Raw genomic sequence first — 20,226 nt, forward strand, 5'->3', positions numbered from 1 at the left:
TTCATATTATGTATTTATATACTGATTATATGTTTATTTTTTTATCTATTTATTTATGCATGCATTTATTCATATAAGGTATACAAATGTACATACACTATATGTCACTGTAGGGGCAGTGGTGCCTCAGCGGTTAGAGCACCGGGCTGTTGATGACAGGGCTATGAGTTGAATACCTAGGCTCAGCAAGCTGCCACCGTTGGACCTTCAAGCAAGGCCCTTCACCCTCGCTGCTCCCCTGGCACGTGTGCTCACTGTCACTGTGCGTATGCACGTATCATTAGTGTCCAACTAATGGTTGTCTTGTCTTGTCAAATGTTTGAGGACACTCCTTCTAATTCAGCTGCTTTAAGGTGCACCCATGTTCTAGTACATCTAGTACACACACATACAGATAAACATGAACCTATTGGCACCATGCTGCCTAATGCCAGGCATGGACTAGAGGGGAGTAAAGCCCCCCAGCATGGAGCTGTGGAGCAGTGGAGAATGGTGGATGGTGCTCCTTCCAATACTTTTGGGATGAGTTGGAGAGTTGAGAATGGTGGAGGTGGGGTGGTGACCTTCCAACATCCTGAGCGTTAGTGAGGTCAAGATGTTGGATGATCACCACATCACCTCATTCTTAACTCCCCAACTCATCCCAAAAGTATTGGAAGGAGCACCATCCATCAGTGTGTATGTAGACAGGTGTTTTTCCTGAAGGTCTTATACATATACATTTATTATGTAAATAAGGTCATAAGGTTGTATACACTGTTCTTTGAGCAATGCCATAGAAGAGTATGGCTAGACATACTTGTATCTCCATATGGTCAAGTCATATAATGTGATTCAGAGAGGATCCAGTGTCAGAGTCTGGATGTGTAACCGCAGTGTCCAGCCGTTCTGCTCTGGCCACTCTCCCGCTGTGTCCGTCATGCAGCCGTGTGCCCTTGAACCGGCCTGGCCGTGAGCCACTGGCACAGTGACCCCGGCCTGTTCAGAGCGTCTGCTGTGTGCTCCATGTTCACATCAGTCCATGTGGCCCACGGCGAAAGCCACAGCGTGGGGGTTTACAATTAAAGGCTGTTTGAGGGGCTAGTCAAAGAGATGACCACAGCATATTGCATACGAGACATGATTTATCGCTTAATTTATGTGCAAATACATATGGGTGCACATGTGTGAGCACGCTTATGCAAACGTGTGTGTGCTGGTGTGTGTTTTTGTGTTTGTGTGTGTGTGTGTGTATGTTATCAAAGGCATGGCCTAGCAGTGGTGGGGTTGACTGCCTTCATACCCAGACAGCCATCTGTTCGAGTGTGGGCTGGCTGCTGCTACACAGCCTCTAATCCCCGGACCCCCTCATCTGGCCGGACCCCCAGCAGAAGGGCAACATGTCCAGCTTTCTCTTGTTTACTCAAGCAACTGTCTCAAAGCAAAACAACAGCCAGCCAAAGACGGGTTAGCTGCTAGTCCACTCGCGAATCTGTGACCTCGATGCGATTTGATCAGATTCCAGCTCTTTAAACGATTCACTGAATCATGAGCTGATTCAATTATGATTCTTTAAAGAATGGATCATGGTTTGTGGTGGATTTGTACATTTGAAAATATCTTAGAATTCACATTTTGGCCACAATAGTGAGCACATTAAATATTATTATGATGGGAGACAGGTTTTTCAACACTTCCAATATCTATGCAGTTGAAGAATGACCTTCAACTCATTTTTACACCCCATAACTGCTCACAATCTGCTCAAATCAGCTAATATCAGCTCCTTAGTGCACTGAATATGAGATAAGCAACAGCTACAGTGCAGAGGACCTGCAGCCTTTCTGCTGTGTGGCCCAGAGAGAGCATGGAGCATTAAATTAGGTAATCCTCTCAGAAGACATAGAGGAGGGAGAAACATGTCTGTCTGTGTTTTCAATCCTCCACATACACACACACACACACACATATATACACACACACACATGTCTGGTTCTTTCACCAGTAGGAGGGTATGATGTCAGCATGAAGCCAGCATGACTTCCCTTCATCTGCTCCAGATCTTTATAGGCACAGAACAGGACGGCCTAGTGGATTTGAAGCAGCCCTTACTAACCTATATAAACACAAATATAGACATCGGTTGGTGTACACTCAAAAAAATGGTGCTGACAAGAACCATAGAAGAACCGCTTTTGGTTCCACAAAGCCAATGATCTTAGCTTTAAACCTTCTGCCTGCACATTTTAGTTCCTTCATCTCAGTATATAGGCCTGTTAATGAGCTGATTAGCTGGATTTCGCAAAAGCAGACAGGGAGTCCTCCAGGACCAAGGCAGGGGGTCCTCCAGGATCAGGGTGGGAAACCACTGCCGTAAGGACAAACCATGATTAAGATACCTGCTGTAATGGATCTTAAAAATGGTCCTTCTAACTTTCTATGGCAAAGCACCTTGTTGTTGGGGCTGGATTCCTGGGCTGGGCAAGCACACCACACTACACCAATGAGAGTCCCTGGGCAACACTCCTAACTCTCTACATTTTCCATTTGTGTAACATGAATGCAAGACACTCCGGATAAGAGATCTGGCCAAATATTGTGAATGTACAATGCATATACACATATTGCCCAATATGTCATCTGCAAGGCAACAGGCATTCACAACAGGTCCTAAAAACACCGGATAGATGTTTCTGACCCAAGGATCAATGGTTCAATTCCTGAGTCATGCTGCCTGCCATCAGCAGCCAGAGCCTGAGAGTGCACAACTGGCCTTGCTATTTATATGTCTAAGTGGGAGGATGGCTCCCTCTCTCCACGTCACTTCAATGTGGGCGGGTTAGTACTTTCTAAACCTGAATTTTCCATCTCTACATTTAACATTTAGAAAATGAAGCTCTGCGATTCAGAATCATCCACCTCTGCATCGAGATGCATCATAGAATCGAACCACCCCGGTTGATAAAGTACAAAATCTGCATGTTATTTATTCAAATATGAAATCATACTTCTCACGCTGATCCACAGTACACATACCATAGAGACAATGTACATACTGTAAACATGCACACGTATGAATGCAAGTACGCTGCTGTAACCATAGCAATGTTGGCCAACGCTGGAGCACGGATGTGTTGGATGGCACACATAATGCATCGAAATTAAGGCCTTTATTCTGCGGCGTATAGAGCTGGCAGCGGAGCATAATGGCTTTCAAAGAGCCCTCTATGGCTAATGTAAATGTCTGCTTGAGTCAGGAAGAAGTGGTGCGGTATAGATGGACAGATGGATATAGGAGGTAAAATGCAGCACAGGTGGAGTCACACAGAAGCCACAGACCAGAGAGAGAGAGAGAGAGAGACATTCACACCCCCATCGGATTTCTTTTAAGACCTTCTCATGGTAAATTGAATTCAGGCATTAATATCTGGTGCACTGTTCTCCAAAGCAATTAAAGCAAACACAGGAATCAACTCCACCCAGGTTTAAAGTAAACAATTATGTGAAAAGCAATTAATCCATGTTATGTTTGACATGGTAACTACATGGTAAGCAGTCAAGGGGGAGCTGTAAAAATTTCAGGTCTTACAGCAGTCAAATGAGGCCATCACTAACATTTAAATCTGTGGTATTTCTCCATAGTGAGCACTCAGAGTGTGTGTGTGTGAGAGAGAGAGAGAGAGAGAGAGAGAGAGATCGCAGGTCGCCGTGCCGATGAGAGGCTGTGTGCTGGGTGATGCTGTTGCCATGCTGAGCCAGGCAGCGCTCACCCAGGCCAGATGTGCACAGCACGTGCTATGCTCCGTCTCCACGGAGACGTGGCCGGCAACCGTTGCCGTGGTGTAATGCAGCATCGCTGCTTTGGACTTTATCAGCTTGAGTCTGGAACATGGATCCATTAGATTAGAGGGGCACACACAAACACACATGCACACACACACACACACACACATACACACACACCATCCTATGTCTTTTGTAGCTACTGTGTCACAATGCTCCAGTATGGGTATGTGCACCATGCATATACACACACAGCGGCACACCATACCTACACACATATACAGTCAGGTGAAAAAGGTAGGACCCCCCCCCCCCCTTGAAAGTCTATGGACTAATGGATGTTAGAAAAACAAAGGTTTTCATAGGGTGACACAGGACACATATACAGTACATGGACATGCTCCACCCCCCCAGTCCTCTATCACAGTGCCTGGAGCGCTACCTGCCATCGTTGCTGCTAAAGTGGAAATAATGAGCGCTTCTTGGGCCTCTCCGCACCTCCCTAATCTGATTACACCACACCATTGGACGCCTGCGCCCAGGCTAAAGGCCGCAGAGCATCACACATGCTTTTCTCACGCGCGCACACACAAGTAGTCAGCGGGCCATCTGTGTGTGTGTTGTGTGGGGTGTGAGAGGACTGTGACACCAAGGAAAGATCACAGTTCTGACGTAGCCTGAGGCAGCGTGGCAGAGTCAGTGTGTGTGTGTGTGTGAGTGTCTGAGTCCGTGGTTTACCATTTCCCTCCCTTTTTTTTTTCGGACTATATGATGAAAGGAAGATGTGCAGAGTTACATGTCAGACGCTTTGTGACCCCATTAAAGGCATCAGGAGTGTTTACAGTAATACCGAATGGAAACAGACATCCAAAGTGTTGAATGCATCTGAAAGTTACATTATTTTATAAAATAATTCATGATAGTTATGGATACATTGCTTGAGAAACTGTTTTACTATAGTTTTGCAAGAACTTTTTAGCCTAAAATATGTTTTTATATACACTCACATTGGACAGATAGATGAATGGCAACGTGAACTCAAGGTGAAGTAAACGTAAGCTAGCCGGGGTAAAAAAGGGACAAATGAGAATAAACTTAGAAGTAAATTCTAATCAATTTGTGTAACCGGAAGGGATAATAACCGGGTGGGGAGTGGCTTATTACTATGAATATTACTTATTATTACTATTTAAAGGAACAGAGACTCAAACAGGCCATTCGAAACAGGGCTGATTAGTCAGGGTGAAAATGGTGCTGTGAAGCTGGATCCTTGCGGTATTATTTTTGACTAAAGTGTCAAAGTCAGTCACCACAGATTCCAGGGATGTCCATTAAGATCCCAGGGAACTGTGTTAACTTTGGGAAAGGGTCACCTTTTATGACTAAATTATGCATTAATAGTGCATAGAATTTCTCAAGTAACAAGGGATAGAAATTTATTTGCTTTCAATTTCTTTCCGCTCAGTTTAGAAAAATGCAAACATTAGGCTTTCGTTCACCAGTATGACTAACGTTCAGCTTCAGTTTCTTGGTATGAAGAGCAGCTTTTCTCTAAATAATGCTTTGACAGTTTTCTTTTTCGCTCTACTGCTAAGAGCATATTCTGAAAACACCTATTTATCTAAATCAGCAAAACTAACCAACAGCTAGGCTGTAACTACATTATATTTCTTGAAAAGCTGTAAGCCTTCCTTTGGATTTCGCTTTCCACCTCAGCAGGCCTTAAACACAGGCTGTCCGCTACGTTTGGCATATCTCAATGTGTCAGAAAACACACCCTGCGCGTCTCCATCTCGCAGTGTTTGTTAAAGGTGTCATGAACTCTGTTTTGTATAAAATACGCAATTCTGGCAAAAGAAGATTAGTCTATTTTCTGATGCAGGGAAGCAGCAGAGCTCTGGTGTCTTGTCTTCCATCCCAGTTTTTAGGAGTATTATTTTTTAAGCCACATTAAAGCTGTTCAGATCAATCCACAACATTCAGAAACACAGTCACATAAAACAAAAGAGTAAAAAAGCTAGTAGGACTGCTTGAAGCCGAGGTTTACCCAGATTTTAGCCCCGACTGTCAGTTTGGGGTCAGTTTGATTTTCTCTAGTCTGCAGATTTTTCAGCAGTCTGAATGAATCAAGCAAAACCCCACTCTCTAAAATTGTACTTATAGCATTTTAAAATGCACCAACAGACTGATATAACATACAGATATACATTAGATATAATATACTCTCATAAAAAAAATATCTGTTATGTTAAATATCTGCATCTATATCTTTAAACATTCTGACATATACCGTACACTAGAGCTGGGCAATATGACAATATTTTATCATGATTAATTTTGTTATGGTGTAAACAATATGCTTTTCTAAGTGTATGGAGGAGACTGTTAGTGCTTAATAAACACTGATCAGCTGCAGGTTTCATTACTAACAGTGTAATTAGACTGGGTTAATTAGACGAACAACAGCAGATGCTGAATAGAAATCACTGTATTCACTGTATTATAAGAATTTGTCGCTACTGATGTTTTTAGTCTGTGATTACATGTATCGTGATGAATATTGTGTATTGTGCAAAAAAGTCTTTCAATATCGTGATACAGTTTTTCTTTACCATATCGCCCAGCCCTACTGTACACTGTCAAAAGTATAAGATCCTTGAGGAACTTTTGGCAGTTCAATTAGAAACTGTGGAGGAACCTCTTGAGGTGCTTTGAGAAACCTTCAAAAAAAGGTTTTTAGAAGAAAAAGTTCCTTGAAGGTTCCTCGAAACACCTTAAGAGGTTCTTCCACACTTTCAAATTGACAAACCCCAACCAGGTCCTAAAGGATCTTATACTTTTGACAGTGTACAGTATATGTCCGAATTTCAAACAATATAAATGCAGATATTTAACATATATATATATATATATATATATATATATATATATATATATATATATATATATGAGAAAATGTTATATCTTGTTTTAATTCTCTATTTATAGTCATTCACCATCATACAAGTGTAATTACAGGACTTTTTGACTTGAGCTAAAAACATACGTCAAAAGCATACACAGTAGTCAGAAATTCCCAGAAAGTCCCAAAAAGGCATCTTTTCCTTTTTTTCCCTCCTTTACTACTTCCCCCCCTCCCACAACTACCAATCAACAATGAGAGTATGTTGAATCTCCCATGATATTGAGTAAATATTATACTAACAATCCTGTAGATGTTATAGATGTACATCTAATGGTATGACCGCAATTCTCATTTTTCATTGTTTCTGTAGAGGTTTCCATGAATCCAGATGTTCATCACAGTACAGATGTACACACATCCCAGTGATACTGCACAGTCCCAATAGCTATCCAAACCTCTTTAAGCCACTGAACCTATACGGGTCAGATGGAAATGAGAGGGTCACCTGATGTCATTAACGACACAAAGTCTATCCAGGAAGAGACTAAGTCAATAGCGCAGCAGGACCATTACTGAGGAATCGTAATTATCAAACCCTTCCTCCACAGCCCATGCGAGTCAATTAAATCTCTCACCAGTCCATTATAAACGCAATTGACCCAAATGCAACGTATGTTTATAGTTTTCATTAAAGAGGAGGAAGCCATTAAAAGGAGCTTCGCTGGCTTTGATCTACCAGATAATCTAGTAGGCCTGCGCTGGACCAAGCCGATGTAGACGCCCTAGGAATTCCTGAAAAGAGGAAAACTGTGTTCAGGGCTCGAATGGCTGCTGAAGGTTACTCAACTCAGAGCTGTTCCAGATGCAGCGCGTCTGTGTGACTCAACCCTGGTTAGCACAGCCGAGTCTTCAGTGTGACTCACACCAGGAAGAACAAAGCTTGCCGTTAGCTCCTTTAGTCTGACGGGAACCCGATGATGTGCTTCTCAACAATTAACCTGGTAATTGCTCTCCTTTTTGCTTGGTAGGCCTACATGTGTTACATACAATGCATGAGAGCTCTGACGGTGCATTGTTTGAGGGCTAGGGCTTTCATTTGGGCCTGGAGCGACGCCTAATTTGTGGCTGGAGAGGCAGCCCCAGCACTGACGGTTCTAGTCCACTTTGCTTGTCGCTAATGCCACCGGTGCATAATAACATGCTAGACGGATGGGCCGACAGCTCTAGCAGCCACGCAACCTGATGGAGTTTTAAAGGGCAGACACATCTGATTGATCCCCCTGGAGAGCAGAAGCAACAAGCCTTAAAAGTTCTCATTGCCTCGGCGGCTGGATTTTTCATTACGGGCCATATTAGCACTGGTTGATGGAGGGCAGAAAATTAATGAGCGAGTGGCACAGCAAACGAGCGAAAAACTCAAAAATAACAGCCCTGCTTTTGTTCACCGAGGGCTCTCTGAGTATAAAAAGAAAATGGAACTGGAGGATAACGAAGTGTATGTGTGTGTGTGTGTGTGTGTGTGTGTGTGTGTGTGTCTATGTATGTGTGTGGCTTGCTGGAGCCACAATAAACAGGCTTTGTTCTATTTTTCCCCCGATATCAAAAGATTGGTCTTTAAATAACTCTGTCGCACCGTTAATTTCAGCGCTTGTGAAATGATCGTAATAGAACTGTTTGCTTCTTTTAGGTGGAAAAACGGCCCGACAAAAGCCCACACACTGTATCCATTGATAAATTGGCTTGACTGAGCCGTCAATGCAGCACCTCAGACATGCCTTGAAGAATTCTGTCAATCAACAGCTTATTGTTGGCTCTTGTTCCAATGCGCGAGCAGCCGAAACCTTTCAAAGACTGCTGCCACAAGTGACGGAGGCCTTGACATCTTCACCATCTTCACTACAGGTCAAGGGGTCCACTCAAAAGGCCTTCAAATTGAGTCTACTCTCCAATAGTGAGACTTCGAGACATGGACTTCAATAGAATCCCCTCGTGATGGTCTACTGAAGTCTTCGAGGCCCGCTGAAATGACTTTTGTCACTGGATTCCGCAGCTCCGGTCATCCTGATGGAGATATATTGACCAGTGCGACACACTGAACCGTACTGAACCCATATGAAACGACTCGCTCACTCCAAACATCAGGCAACAATAAGGGTCCCGTCTGTAATTTGGCTTTGAGAGACGCTATTCAGACCACATCAAGAAACTGGAGAAGATCCTCATTCACATTCTAATAGCTTGAGCGGAGAAGCTATGGTCCGATCAATAGCGCCAACCCTCCGGGCTAGGCTGAGGAACAGCACGCCAAAGCCTTCCACATATGTATAAAAGTGGGTGGTTGCCATAGAAACCCCCAACTTGCATTTGACTATGGGTGAGAGATGATGCGTACAGCAGACGCTCTATTGTTGGCTACCGTTGTCCAACCGGCCGACAATACATTGCGCTTTAACGCTGAAGATCGTTAATGACCGTTAATTCGATACGATTTGTTCCTGCTTTATCTTATCTATCTAAAGTGAATACATTTCTATACGAAGCCTCCATTCATCCATCCATATATTTTGTTAACTACACTATATGGACAAAAGTATTGGGACACCCACTCATTCATTCTTCCTCCCAAAATCAAGGGTATTAAAAAAAAAGAGACTAGAATGTTAGTGAGGTCAGGATATTTGATGTTCACCACCCCACCCCACCTCATTCCCAACCTCGGGGGCCTTATACACCTCTAGCCCACACCTGGCACTAGGTATGGTGCCAAAAGGTTAATCTAAGGTTCATCCATCTATCTTCCATCTGTCTGTCTACTCATCTGTCTATCTATTTGTCCATTTATTTATTCACCTACTCATCTGTCTATCTACGCATCTACCTGTCTATCTACTTATCTGTCTATCTATGCATCTACCTGTTTATCCACTCATCTCTCTATTTATGCATCTGTCTATCTTTCCATCTGTCTATCTATCCATCTACCTGTCTATTTACTCATCTGTCTAACTTTCCATCTGTCTATCTATGTATCTATCTATCTATTTATCTATCTGTCTATTTGTCTATCTATTTATCTGTCTATCTACGCATCTATTTATCTACGCATCTGTCTATTTATCCATTGCCCTGTCTATCTACTCATCTGTCTATCTATGCATCTGTGTATCTTTCCATCTGTCTATCTATCTATCTACCCATCCATCTGTCTATCTACCTACTTATCTTTCTATCTACTCATCTCTCTATTTATGCATCTGTCTATCTTTCCGTCTATCTATCTATTTATCCATCTGCTCTATCTGTCTATCTATGCATCTGTCTATCTACTCATCTCTCTATTAATCTAAAAACTTACGAATGACAGTCCCTTCTACTAGAAGTGTCTTTTGTCTGTGGTGTTTCAGTCAGTGCCCTCTTCCTCCTCCTTCAATTTCCCTCCACCTCATCCCACTATTTTCATCTCGTAACCTTAAGTAAAAGCCGCCTGACCCCCTTCTCCTGCCTGAATAGAGCTCCAGCAAGCAGGCATCGGCGACCACCTGACTAATGACCAGCCATCGTGATCTAACCCAGCCCAACCCAGCCCAGCCCAGCCCGGCCATCTGGACAGGATATACCCCCTCCGGTTCTTTTACCAATCAATCATGCATGCAAAATGACACGGCATGTCGTTCCATTCATACAGTACCAGCGCCCACCAAAATGAATGAGTTAATAAACAAATATCACTTCTGGAGTGGCGGCTCGGGCCGCTCTGGGCCATTGTTGCAAACTGTGCGACCTGCACTTGAATGGAGGGAGACAGGCCGACGAACAAAGGGAGGATGAGAGTGCGAGCGTGCATCTGTGTGTGTGTGTGTGAGTGTATGCCTGTCTCTCGTTCTTTCTCTCTGCAGCGTCAGTGTCTGGTCCCTTAGCCCTCACGCCGCACTTTCACCCCCGCTATGGCCGGCTGCCTTCAGATCAAACACACAAGCACCACAGCACTTTCCCCAGGCCAAGTGCTTCTCCTAATTAAACCCCAAATAAGCCCATCTGTTGAGTTATTGACCACGGCTTGGGCTCCGGGTTGATTAGAAATGTGGTATTTAGCTTTGAGGGGGCTTTGTGATGAATGTGTAACGCTCTATATAAAGCATCATGATTAATAAGCTATTTTTGGTTGGCAGTGGCACTATGGCATCTGACTGCACAGTGCTGGATGTGTGTTAATACTTGTTGAAGGGGTGTAGGTATGCGCCAAATATGAAAATGAAATGAAAATCTGCTGATACCAATATGATTCTGACATTACTGTGTATATTAATATTTACTTATTATCAATCCAGCAAATTACATCCACGTATGCATATATCTCAATGTACTGAATCACAACCCCTGTACTGTAATACGTATCAGATCGTCAGGCTCTTATAGACCAATAAACACCAAATCCGTCCATTTTTGTCAACACCAGCAATGACTGCGACTTCTAAGGGTTAACGAAAACAGGACCTGCCAAAAATCAATATACTGCCGTCCTGGTGGGCTCTTCACGCTTAACATCAGTGATGTACCCTCTAGGGGACAGTTTGCGGAAAGGGTGTCCCGCAAAGCAATAGAGGACAGGCGTGAGGACAGGGATGGAGAGATGGAGATAGAGAGAACAACAGCGTGGAGGACAGACTGAAGGAGTTGCAGGCCTCTGCTGCGTTTCTCTGATAAAAACCCCCACAGAGACCTCGGCCGGCCCCTGAGAGGAGCTCTGGGGGGATGGGGGGGGGCAGGAGGAATGGAGCAAAGCGCAGCAGACTCAAACACAGACAATACAAACACCAGCAAGCAGGGCAAAATACAAGCGGCCTCAACAATGACATAGAAACAGCCAGCAGTGCTGAATGAAATGGCCAAGCAGTAGTGAAGTCAGGCCAGATTCCTAATGCAGCCCGTCAACGTCGTCTGACACACTGTTATCTCATATGTTCGAATGTACGGAAAACTGCTGATTTAGCTATGCAACATACTTCAGTCCAGGTTTGGCAGCTTACAGTGTGTTATACTGTATGAAAAACATACGAGGAAGTCTACTTGAGATTACTGAACTAGGCATGTCATTTGCACACTCCTATGCATCCACATGCTACATTCGCCTCAGTTAAAAAGTAGCAGCTGGAAAAAAACTGTACAGCTTAAAGGTAGCAAAGAATCCACTTATCCACCCAACCTATAAATAGTACGTTTGTGTTATATGTGACTTGTTTGTGTGCTATTTGTAGGGAAAAACGCTCAGACGCAATGTTACAAGCCTATTTACCACCCTGTTATTTGGCTGCTGTCCTCTGATTGAGCCCTCTCAGCGCAATGTGTTGGTAGCAAGCTGAATAGATTGAAGCTGATTAGCTTTAAGCCTTGACCCCGCTCACTTCCTCAGGTTTGGCTTCCTCACAATAAGCCAGTGCTTTCCCTTCTGATGTGAGTTTGGCTCCAGCTTTGTTCGGCTGAGGTAGTCCAGCTGTTTTTGAGGGAGCTTTGAGGTGAAATGGTGAAATGCTACCATTAGCTTTTAGACTCGCCAGGATCCTGTTTGCCTCTGTTTAGCAGTTTTCACTTCCTTGCATGCCGAGTTTGTGCTCCCCTTCTGAGGACACTGATACAGGAAATCATGAGGCCAAGGTCATGAGGCCTGGTTCACGTAGCAACCCGTATTCCCATAACTAGCAAAGTCTGGCGATGATGAGCTGCTCTCCAGTAACGACAACATCATATTCTCTAGGAGTCGCCGTCACGTTTTACTGTTTACCAGCGTTGACAAGAGCTTTCTACAGTGGGTTGGTTTATATCAGTTTTGGGGGTGCAAATACAATACGTCCAGACTGTGATGTAACAGTTTGGGGGGTTTGGAGTCGGCCTGTTTTCCAGCTCTAATTTGGTTCTGCTGGTTGTTTTTTTTTAAGAATAACAAGTGCTTGAGGTTCACGGTTTGTCAGTTCTATGTACCGAACTCTCATTAATGAACTAAGCCAAGGAAAATACAGTTTGACAGTCTAGGGCCCCTGGAAGGGATTAAAACACTGAGGACAATGTAAAATCTGGCCTGAATTCTCTTTTTTACAATGAAGATAATTATACCGTTGACATGTCAGGTGGCAAGCCCACCTGTTCGGCCCTGAAGGCATTGTCTTTATCTCTGACTCTGATTCAACTCCGCAGACCGCAGAAATCAAAACCAAAAATCTGTGGACGTCCTCTTTTGTCTCTTCCCCTAGAGCTCTGCTGCACACATAAAACAAATCACACATATTGTCATCGTCTGCAAGCAATGATGAGATCTGATCAGCGCCATAATAAACACCACAAAGTTATAAATGGCTATTCCACATGTTCTGACCATAATTCATCCAGAATAATTTAGCCAAATTCTGAATTTCAGACTATGGGATGCTGGCAATCTCGTCCGTAAGATTAATTCTGAGCACAATAAGTCAGAACCCCGAGTCCTCTGTGAATTCAGCTGTACGCTGTGTTAATAGGGGGGCTGTATGTAGGCTGCTCCGCTTCGCCAAATGAGTGTGGGTGAAGGGGGTTTCAAAGACGGGCTGTTGCTGTCTGCCTGTGATCTCCAAGATGGAAAGCATGGCCATTGTGAGAGGAGCCTTGTGGGAAGGGGGTGCAACCATGACAACCAGGCACTGTTACCCAGCACTCTACAAATGAGAGCCAATTGAATACTGGGATGTGTCTGGGAAAAAAAAGGACTTCAACCCCCTCAGATAGAAACACACAGACAAATTGTTCAGAAAGTCATCCCAGCAAGACAGTCGGCCACGGACACTTCAGACAGGCTTTCAGGCTCACAGACAGAGATTTCTTTGTGGTCGTTCAGAAAGCCTACAACTTCATTTTTTGGAAACATTCCCAAAAGACTATTAGAATATCAGACAACAACAGTATTATAAATTAAAAGATTAATTACATTTCAGTCGACCCTTAGAATCCATTATTACTTTTATTTTGTTATAAATATCTAGAATAATAAATTGGACAATATAAGGGGATACAGGGGAAGCTAACTGCTGGAATTAGACACTGGAGATGGAAAGACAGCATAGTGGAGACAAATGAGATGAAAAATGGGCTGTTTTGTCACATATGAAACAAATGAGGATGGGCGGAGCTACACATCATACTGCAACCAACCAGCAGAGGCGCTAGACCTGAGGTTTCAGGGATGCTGCACTGTCTCTGCTTTCTAATAACTATCTAATAACTAAGAAATCGCTGCCAATTCGACTTCCAAGGGTTTCCAACGTTGTCGAGCGTTAGTCTAGTAGCGCAGGGCGGCTTCCTGATGCCATCAGTGCACACACATCCAGGCTGGAGTTGCTGTTATCTCTGCTCTCTTTCTAATCCTGAGCGCTTGTTTCTCCAACAGATAAGACTTGGGAGATGGAAGGATCAGGCCAAGCCATGCGTAGATGCCCTCCTTATTGGATGAGGCCTGCTCGAAGCCATGCACTGCAGCAAAACCTAGCCTGTTTATAGGCCTCTGCCAGTGGCTCTTTGCAGGCGCTCTGCATCAGTGCCTCTCTACCACCACACGGCTCTCCAGCCCTGGAGTGGAATGTACATGGCTTGATTATCTCCCGTGTCAGGCCCGCCAGTGCTGTGGAAGCCTTGCGGCTTTTGCTCTGCACTGCATGGAGCCTGGCCTACAAGCTGCTGCCCCTGACCCGGAGCGCAGGCTCTGTCTGTGGGCCTGACAAGCTGCGTGGCTCAGGTACTTCCCTGCTTCATTAGAGAGCCACCCATGGGACGCCTCAGCTGAGTGAGTGAGTGAGTGGAGTAGAAGAGCGAGTGAGAAGACAGAAGGAAGAGTATTTCTATCACGATAATGCAGCCTAGAGTCACGGGTTATGCTGTTTACAATATTTAGACCATTTAAAGCATTTGTAGCCAATCAGTCAAGACAGCTTAGGTGTTCAAATGCAGCTTCTTTGGCTTAGTGGTTTCATGGTTAATGTAGTTAAATAGAAGAAAAAAACCTTAAAGCTTACTTTTTAACAGCCCACTCAAGGTGGAGGGGTACATGCAGGGTGTTGTGAGGCAAAATAGTCCCTAAAGACTAAAAATAGGTCTGTTTATTTAGACTTAGCACTAGTTTACCATCATCAACATTACATATAAACTCAGGTGTAGGTTTACTGGTGGGTTTGGATAGTAACTGGTGAATTTGGATATAATATAGTATAATAGTAAACTGGCTATATTTGAGCTGTAGGCATTGCAAGCCCTGGTTCCTATCACTACTACCACTGTATTAAGATCTGAATCTGCACATTTCTCTAGAATGCACCATTTCACACCGAACCTAGTCTGAATGGCTTTGTTTACAATGCTGAAATTATATAGAAATTTGGAAAAAAGGTGGAATTTCCCTTTTAATAAACTTTACAATATCTACAATGGTTTCCATATAGTGAGGCTAATTGACTTATTGTGACTAAACATGCTGGACAATGCTCTTTAAGTGCTGGTGATATCCACGAAATACTCAGGAAGGCTAATTTTGTCGTAATTCATCACAATAAGGATAAAATATCACCATACTGCCCACTTAAAGAGTGTGTAATGGTTTACCCTTGCAGTTCGCCTAGTGCTAACTGGTTTCTAGAAGGTTTTAGCCTCGTAGCTCCAGTGCACATACCAAAAAAAGCAAACTTCAGACACCGAACATCTCTCGCCTGATCGACTTACACTTGAAGTAAGAGGAAAACTGTGTAAATCTGATGTCTGCCCAAACCACTGCTTCACCTCTTCTTGCTGCTTCTGTCTGAACAGGCCATGTAGATGGGCCCAATCTGTCTCGCAGCGTGAGCTCCACTAATCTTCACCTCTGCGTTCCTTCTGCAGCTTGTGGCGGTGATGCGCATGTGGTGGTAAAATACAGAGTGCAGCACAATGAAATAAAGAGGAGAAAACAGGCTAGCACATTCGATTGGATTCGAGGGGGAGGGGGTAAATTAAACAGGAGCGTCCCTTTTTAGGCTTCCCACGGGGGTCCCGCTTTAGCACTGAGAACTCTCCCTCATAACCCCCCCCCCTCCAACCCACCCATCTCCTCCCTTCCCCCATCGCCTGCTTTCTCTGTACGAGCCTCTCTCATGACATATGGGCAATCCTCTGCGGCGGCGGCAGAGACGAGCTCCATTTATTGTGCAGCATTCTCTCAGCAGCTATGCCAACGGCAGCAGAAAGCACTAAAATCACTGCTACTGACCAGTCAGAGGCGGGCCCAGCCTCCAGCTACGGGCTACAGTGAGATTCATTTAGAGACGAGGGGGCCGGGTTTCAATCAGAGCCAAACTACTGTACCCACATGGGGTCTGGTCTGTCGTTTTGTTGAGTAGTTAGAACACATGCAGTTTAACACACTGCACACCGAAGTTCCTTTTTCAGGTAGTAGTCCGAATGCAGAACCCAATGTGGATGATTTGGTAACCGTTTAGAGTAGCATACTTTCTAGAGTCCCACAGGGTTCTATTGTAGGGTTTCTAAAATTGATGTTAATTGTGGCTGTAATGTATATCTTGTAAGTGAAGTGTTTATTGGGTTAACTGTATGTCTCATGTATTGTTACACAGAATTGACAGCAGTTGATTTTACACCTTATTTTTATTTAATTATATATTAAAAATATATTTTCATACAAAAGTACTTTTCCTGCTTTAAAAAGAAATGGCAAATACACATTTTTAGAACCTTAATAAATGTTATTTGCTCAGTGTGGTACACATCTCATAACTGCTGGATCCAAAAATTATATATTGGGGTAATGTTGGACATAACAGCCTTCATATGTCCAGTCCATGTTAGTACTGTGATTGTTTTAGGCAGTAATATTTTGAATGCAGGGTGAACATATGGGACATACTATCAAAGTTATTGGAGGGGGGTCAAAACAACATGCCCCTGCACTTATGAAGCCACAGGTTTGGTTTAACACCCACATCTGAATCAAGTAAACTCCTTTTTAACCAATGGAAATGGCTAATGCGCCATCAAAAGCTACAATGGTCTTCAAAACCCTCCTGCCAGCAGCCAGGACTCCGAGTTGAGGATTATGCATGGCCACTGGTCTGGACCGTCATGTATGCAGCCTAAATCCTGGCTGAATTCAACACCAGGCCACGCATGCCGAGCCAGGCCACTCAACTTTGACCGCACTCAATCAACACCGGTCATGAAGAGGCCGTCGGCTATTCCAGGCTTCATAACACACTGAGCAGCAAATGAATTGTAGCAACCAGATCAATAACGACAGTAGATTCTCGTGTACGATTACAAGCACAGCAAAACACTGAAAATAATCATTGGTAGCACTGTGAGGACATAAGCCCGAGCAGTCCTTGATTACAGGATATTACTGTAACTAATCAATGACTACATAGCCTGATTCAGGATAACCCTAAAGTAGTATTCACCTCTATGCCACAAGGCTGCCTATTGAACTTACAGGGCCACCTCTAGGAAGGCATTATTACTGATGTCTATGTAGTGCACTAGGTAATAGGGAGCATACAGTGCATACTGTCCAGTGTCTTTGCACTATAGCACCCACGTCTGAGCCCACAGCTCCACGTACATATCAGCGGGGTCAATGGACTAATGAAGAGAAAGTCAACAGGTTAACCCCCATAAATCACTGAATATGTTGGATGCATCTTGATTTTGCCTTTAAAGGGCCCATATCCTACATAATTCCTCCTCAAATGCTCCATAATGCTCCTCAAACATGATCATAATCAATGTTTACGTGACCATTCTTGACCCATTAGAGTTCAAACAGGCTGTGTAATATGTGTAATATGTAAATGAGATATGTAAATGATCTCTGTTCTAATTGGCCAACGTCACCCCCTTAACGCACCTTGTTAATAAACAGTAAAGCAGTGTGGACTGTAACACTACTTATAACATCAGCATAAAGGGCAGGGGGTAACTTGGCGGGGGGGGGTACCACATGAAGCCAATCCAAGGCCCAAACCCAGCCACACTCCTCCAACACACACACACACACACACACACACACACACACACACACACCACCCCAAAATGCTGAAAACCTCCTGAAACCTGAAAGTTCAGCCCTGAATTTCAGCTCCATTCACACTTCAGAGACTCTCACAGCCACCAGGGGGAGCTGTTCAGTGGACCGAGTGCTGAAACGAGTCCCCTCAGTGCAGCCTGCACCACACCAGTCCAGCCTCAGACCTGCTACAGCCCAAAATTCAGCTGACAGTTATATCACAGCCGCTCATTTGAGGCGTCCGCTGTGCGTAAATGCGCGCACTGAGCTGGAGACTGCACCCACACCCACTGTCCGTCCGGCAAAGCAGGATTAGCAGTCTTAGGCTGAACCACGGTGACAGTTCGCAGGGACCCAACTTCATTTTCCAAAGACAGAAGCAGAACCAATAAAACGCGTCTCTTCATAAAAACAACGCGAGTGACAGCAATTACGCACGATGGGGCATGAGCCCAAAAAAGTAGACCGGGGGCATTCCTCGTAATCTGCACCAACTGTACAGTCCGTCCTACCCCTAAAGCACAATCGCAGTGCATGCAAACCCAGCCTAGCCGGCATACGCGGTGCACAGCTGAGATAAGCATCAGTTTGCTGCACTATAAGCCCGGAGACAAGGCGTTAAAGCTGGCCAAACGCGCACATACGGACATGCGTAATAAAGGACAAACCTGTCTGTCCCTTGCCAAGCGTCTTTTCCAGGCGATACGGTCCCACGTAATTGGCGTGCTGGGCGCTGTTGTCTTTCCCCGACGAGGACATTTTATTGTTGTTGTCTTCTGCCTTGTCTTCAGCGTTGAATTGCTGTAAATTCAGCAATGTTAAGCTTTATTTCTGCAGTTGCTTTCCCCCGCCCAGCTTCTCCTGCTCCTCCAGTCGCTGCCTCCTCACCACGGTCGCTCGAGGGTCGGTGGGGCTCTCTCTCTCTCTCTCTCTCTCTCTCTCTCTCTCTCTCTCTTTCTCTTACCGTGTCTCCCTCCTCTCCTCCTCCTTCTCCTCCTCCTTCTGCTGCTGCTCGCAGTATCGCCTGCTTCACTTGCCTCTCTCCGCCTGCTGGGGCGCTGTAGAGCACAGCCGTAAAACAGGCGTAGTTCATTTACTATTGATTTACCTATAGATGTTTCTCCCACCCGTTTTCCGTCACGTCCCGATCCTCCTTCGCTAGGATTGGCTGACTCACAAGCAGCCCGCTGATACACAGGATGAGCGGCCAGGCCAGTGAGAGCCAATCACAGCGCAGGAGGGGCGGGACTTGTCGGAAAACAGGTGGGTTGTGGGGGGGGGTTATCATTGTCACGCTGACCGACGTGGCGCTCGGCCAATTAGCGAGCTGCGTCCGTTTGGTTAGCCTCGATGCTAATAGCCTGTTTAATTCTCCCTCTGACCTCATATGTAAATTATTATTTTATTAGGAGGAAGTATTGTTCAAAATAAACTTTAATATGCAGTTTGTACTCCTTATTGATAGCTGTAGTCTGAATCCTTGAGTGCATTTAATTAATTAATTAATTAATTAATTAATTAAAAAATAATAATAATTAATATTTTTTTAATTTATTTGTTTATTTATTACTGATTTGTTGTACAGTGTGTTATTTTTTTATTTATATTTTTAAATAATAGTTTATCCAATAATATTGCTTAATATTAAAATGCTATTAAATCAAATACCGCCAACTCACGAAGGCCACTGCCTTTTGCTGTGAGCTATTTCTTATTTAGGCATTTTTGCATTAGTGCATTTTATGTATTCATATATTTATTTATTTATTTCTAATTTTAAAGATTTAGGCTCCTAAGCCTGACACATTGTCACTCTCTGAGTTATATGATGTTACTGTTTATGTTAGATGAAGAAGAGATGTAAAATAAACATGTAATAAATATAAATATTGGTCAAAACAAGGTTAAATATGCAGTCGTAAGAGCATTTTATGTATTTACATATTATTATTATTATTATTATTATTATTATTATATTATAATCATCATCATCATCAATAATATTAATAATAATAATAATAATTTAACTGATTTGCTGTACATTACATTTCGCTGTAAGTTAGTTTCCTTTCAGGTCATTTATTGGGCATAATTTCTCAGAAATCTGGTATGTTTAGGCTCTGTAGCCTGACACATTGTCACTCTCTGAGTTGGATAATGTTACTGTTTATGTTAGATGAAGAGATGAGAAGTGAAATGAAAAATATATATAAATAAATATTGGTCAAAACAAATAATAATAAGTTATATATATTGTAAATTATATATAATTAGATTTTTTATTATTAATTTAACTGATTTGCTGTACATTACATTTCTCAGAAATCTGGTATGTTTAGGCTCCGTAGCCCGATACATTGTCACTCTCTGAGTTGGATGATGTTACTGTTTATGTTAGATGAAGAGAAGAGAAGTAAAAATGTTTTTATAAATTTTGGTCAAAACAAATAATTATAAATTATGTATATATATTTATTATTAATTTAACTGATTT

At 43.4% G+C, this 20,226-nt stretch overlaps 1 protein-coding gene across 3 annotated transcripts in view; it reads right to left on the reverse strand.

The window, feature by feature from the left end:
- Positions 1-18,720, reverse strand: part of brsk2b (BR serine/threonine kinase 2b) — a 189,996-nt gene extending 171,276 nt beyond the window's left edge. For all 3 annotated transcript variants that reach the window (XM_072671701.1, XM_072671700.1, XM_072671699.1), the window contains exon 1: positions 18,401-18,720. In XM_072671701.1, coding sequence (XP_072527802.1) covers positions 18,401-18,491 — 91 coding nt within the window. In that variant the 5' untranslated portion in view covers positions 18,492-18,720. The remainder of the gene's footprint in view (positions 1-18,400) is intronic.
- Between the last annotated feature and the right edge of the window lie 1,506 nt (positions 18,721-20,226).

This window comes from Salminus brasiliensis, chromosome 25 (assembly GCF_030463535.1).
Source record: "Salminus brasiliensis chromosome 25, fSalBra1.hap2, whole genome shotgun sequence".
Lineage (NCBI taxonomy): Eukaryota > Metazoa > Chordata > Actinopteri > Characiformes > Bryconidae > Salminus > Salminus brasiliensis.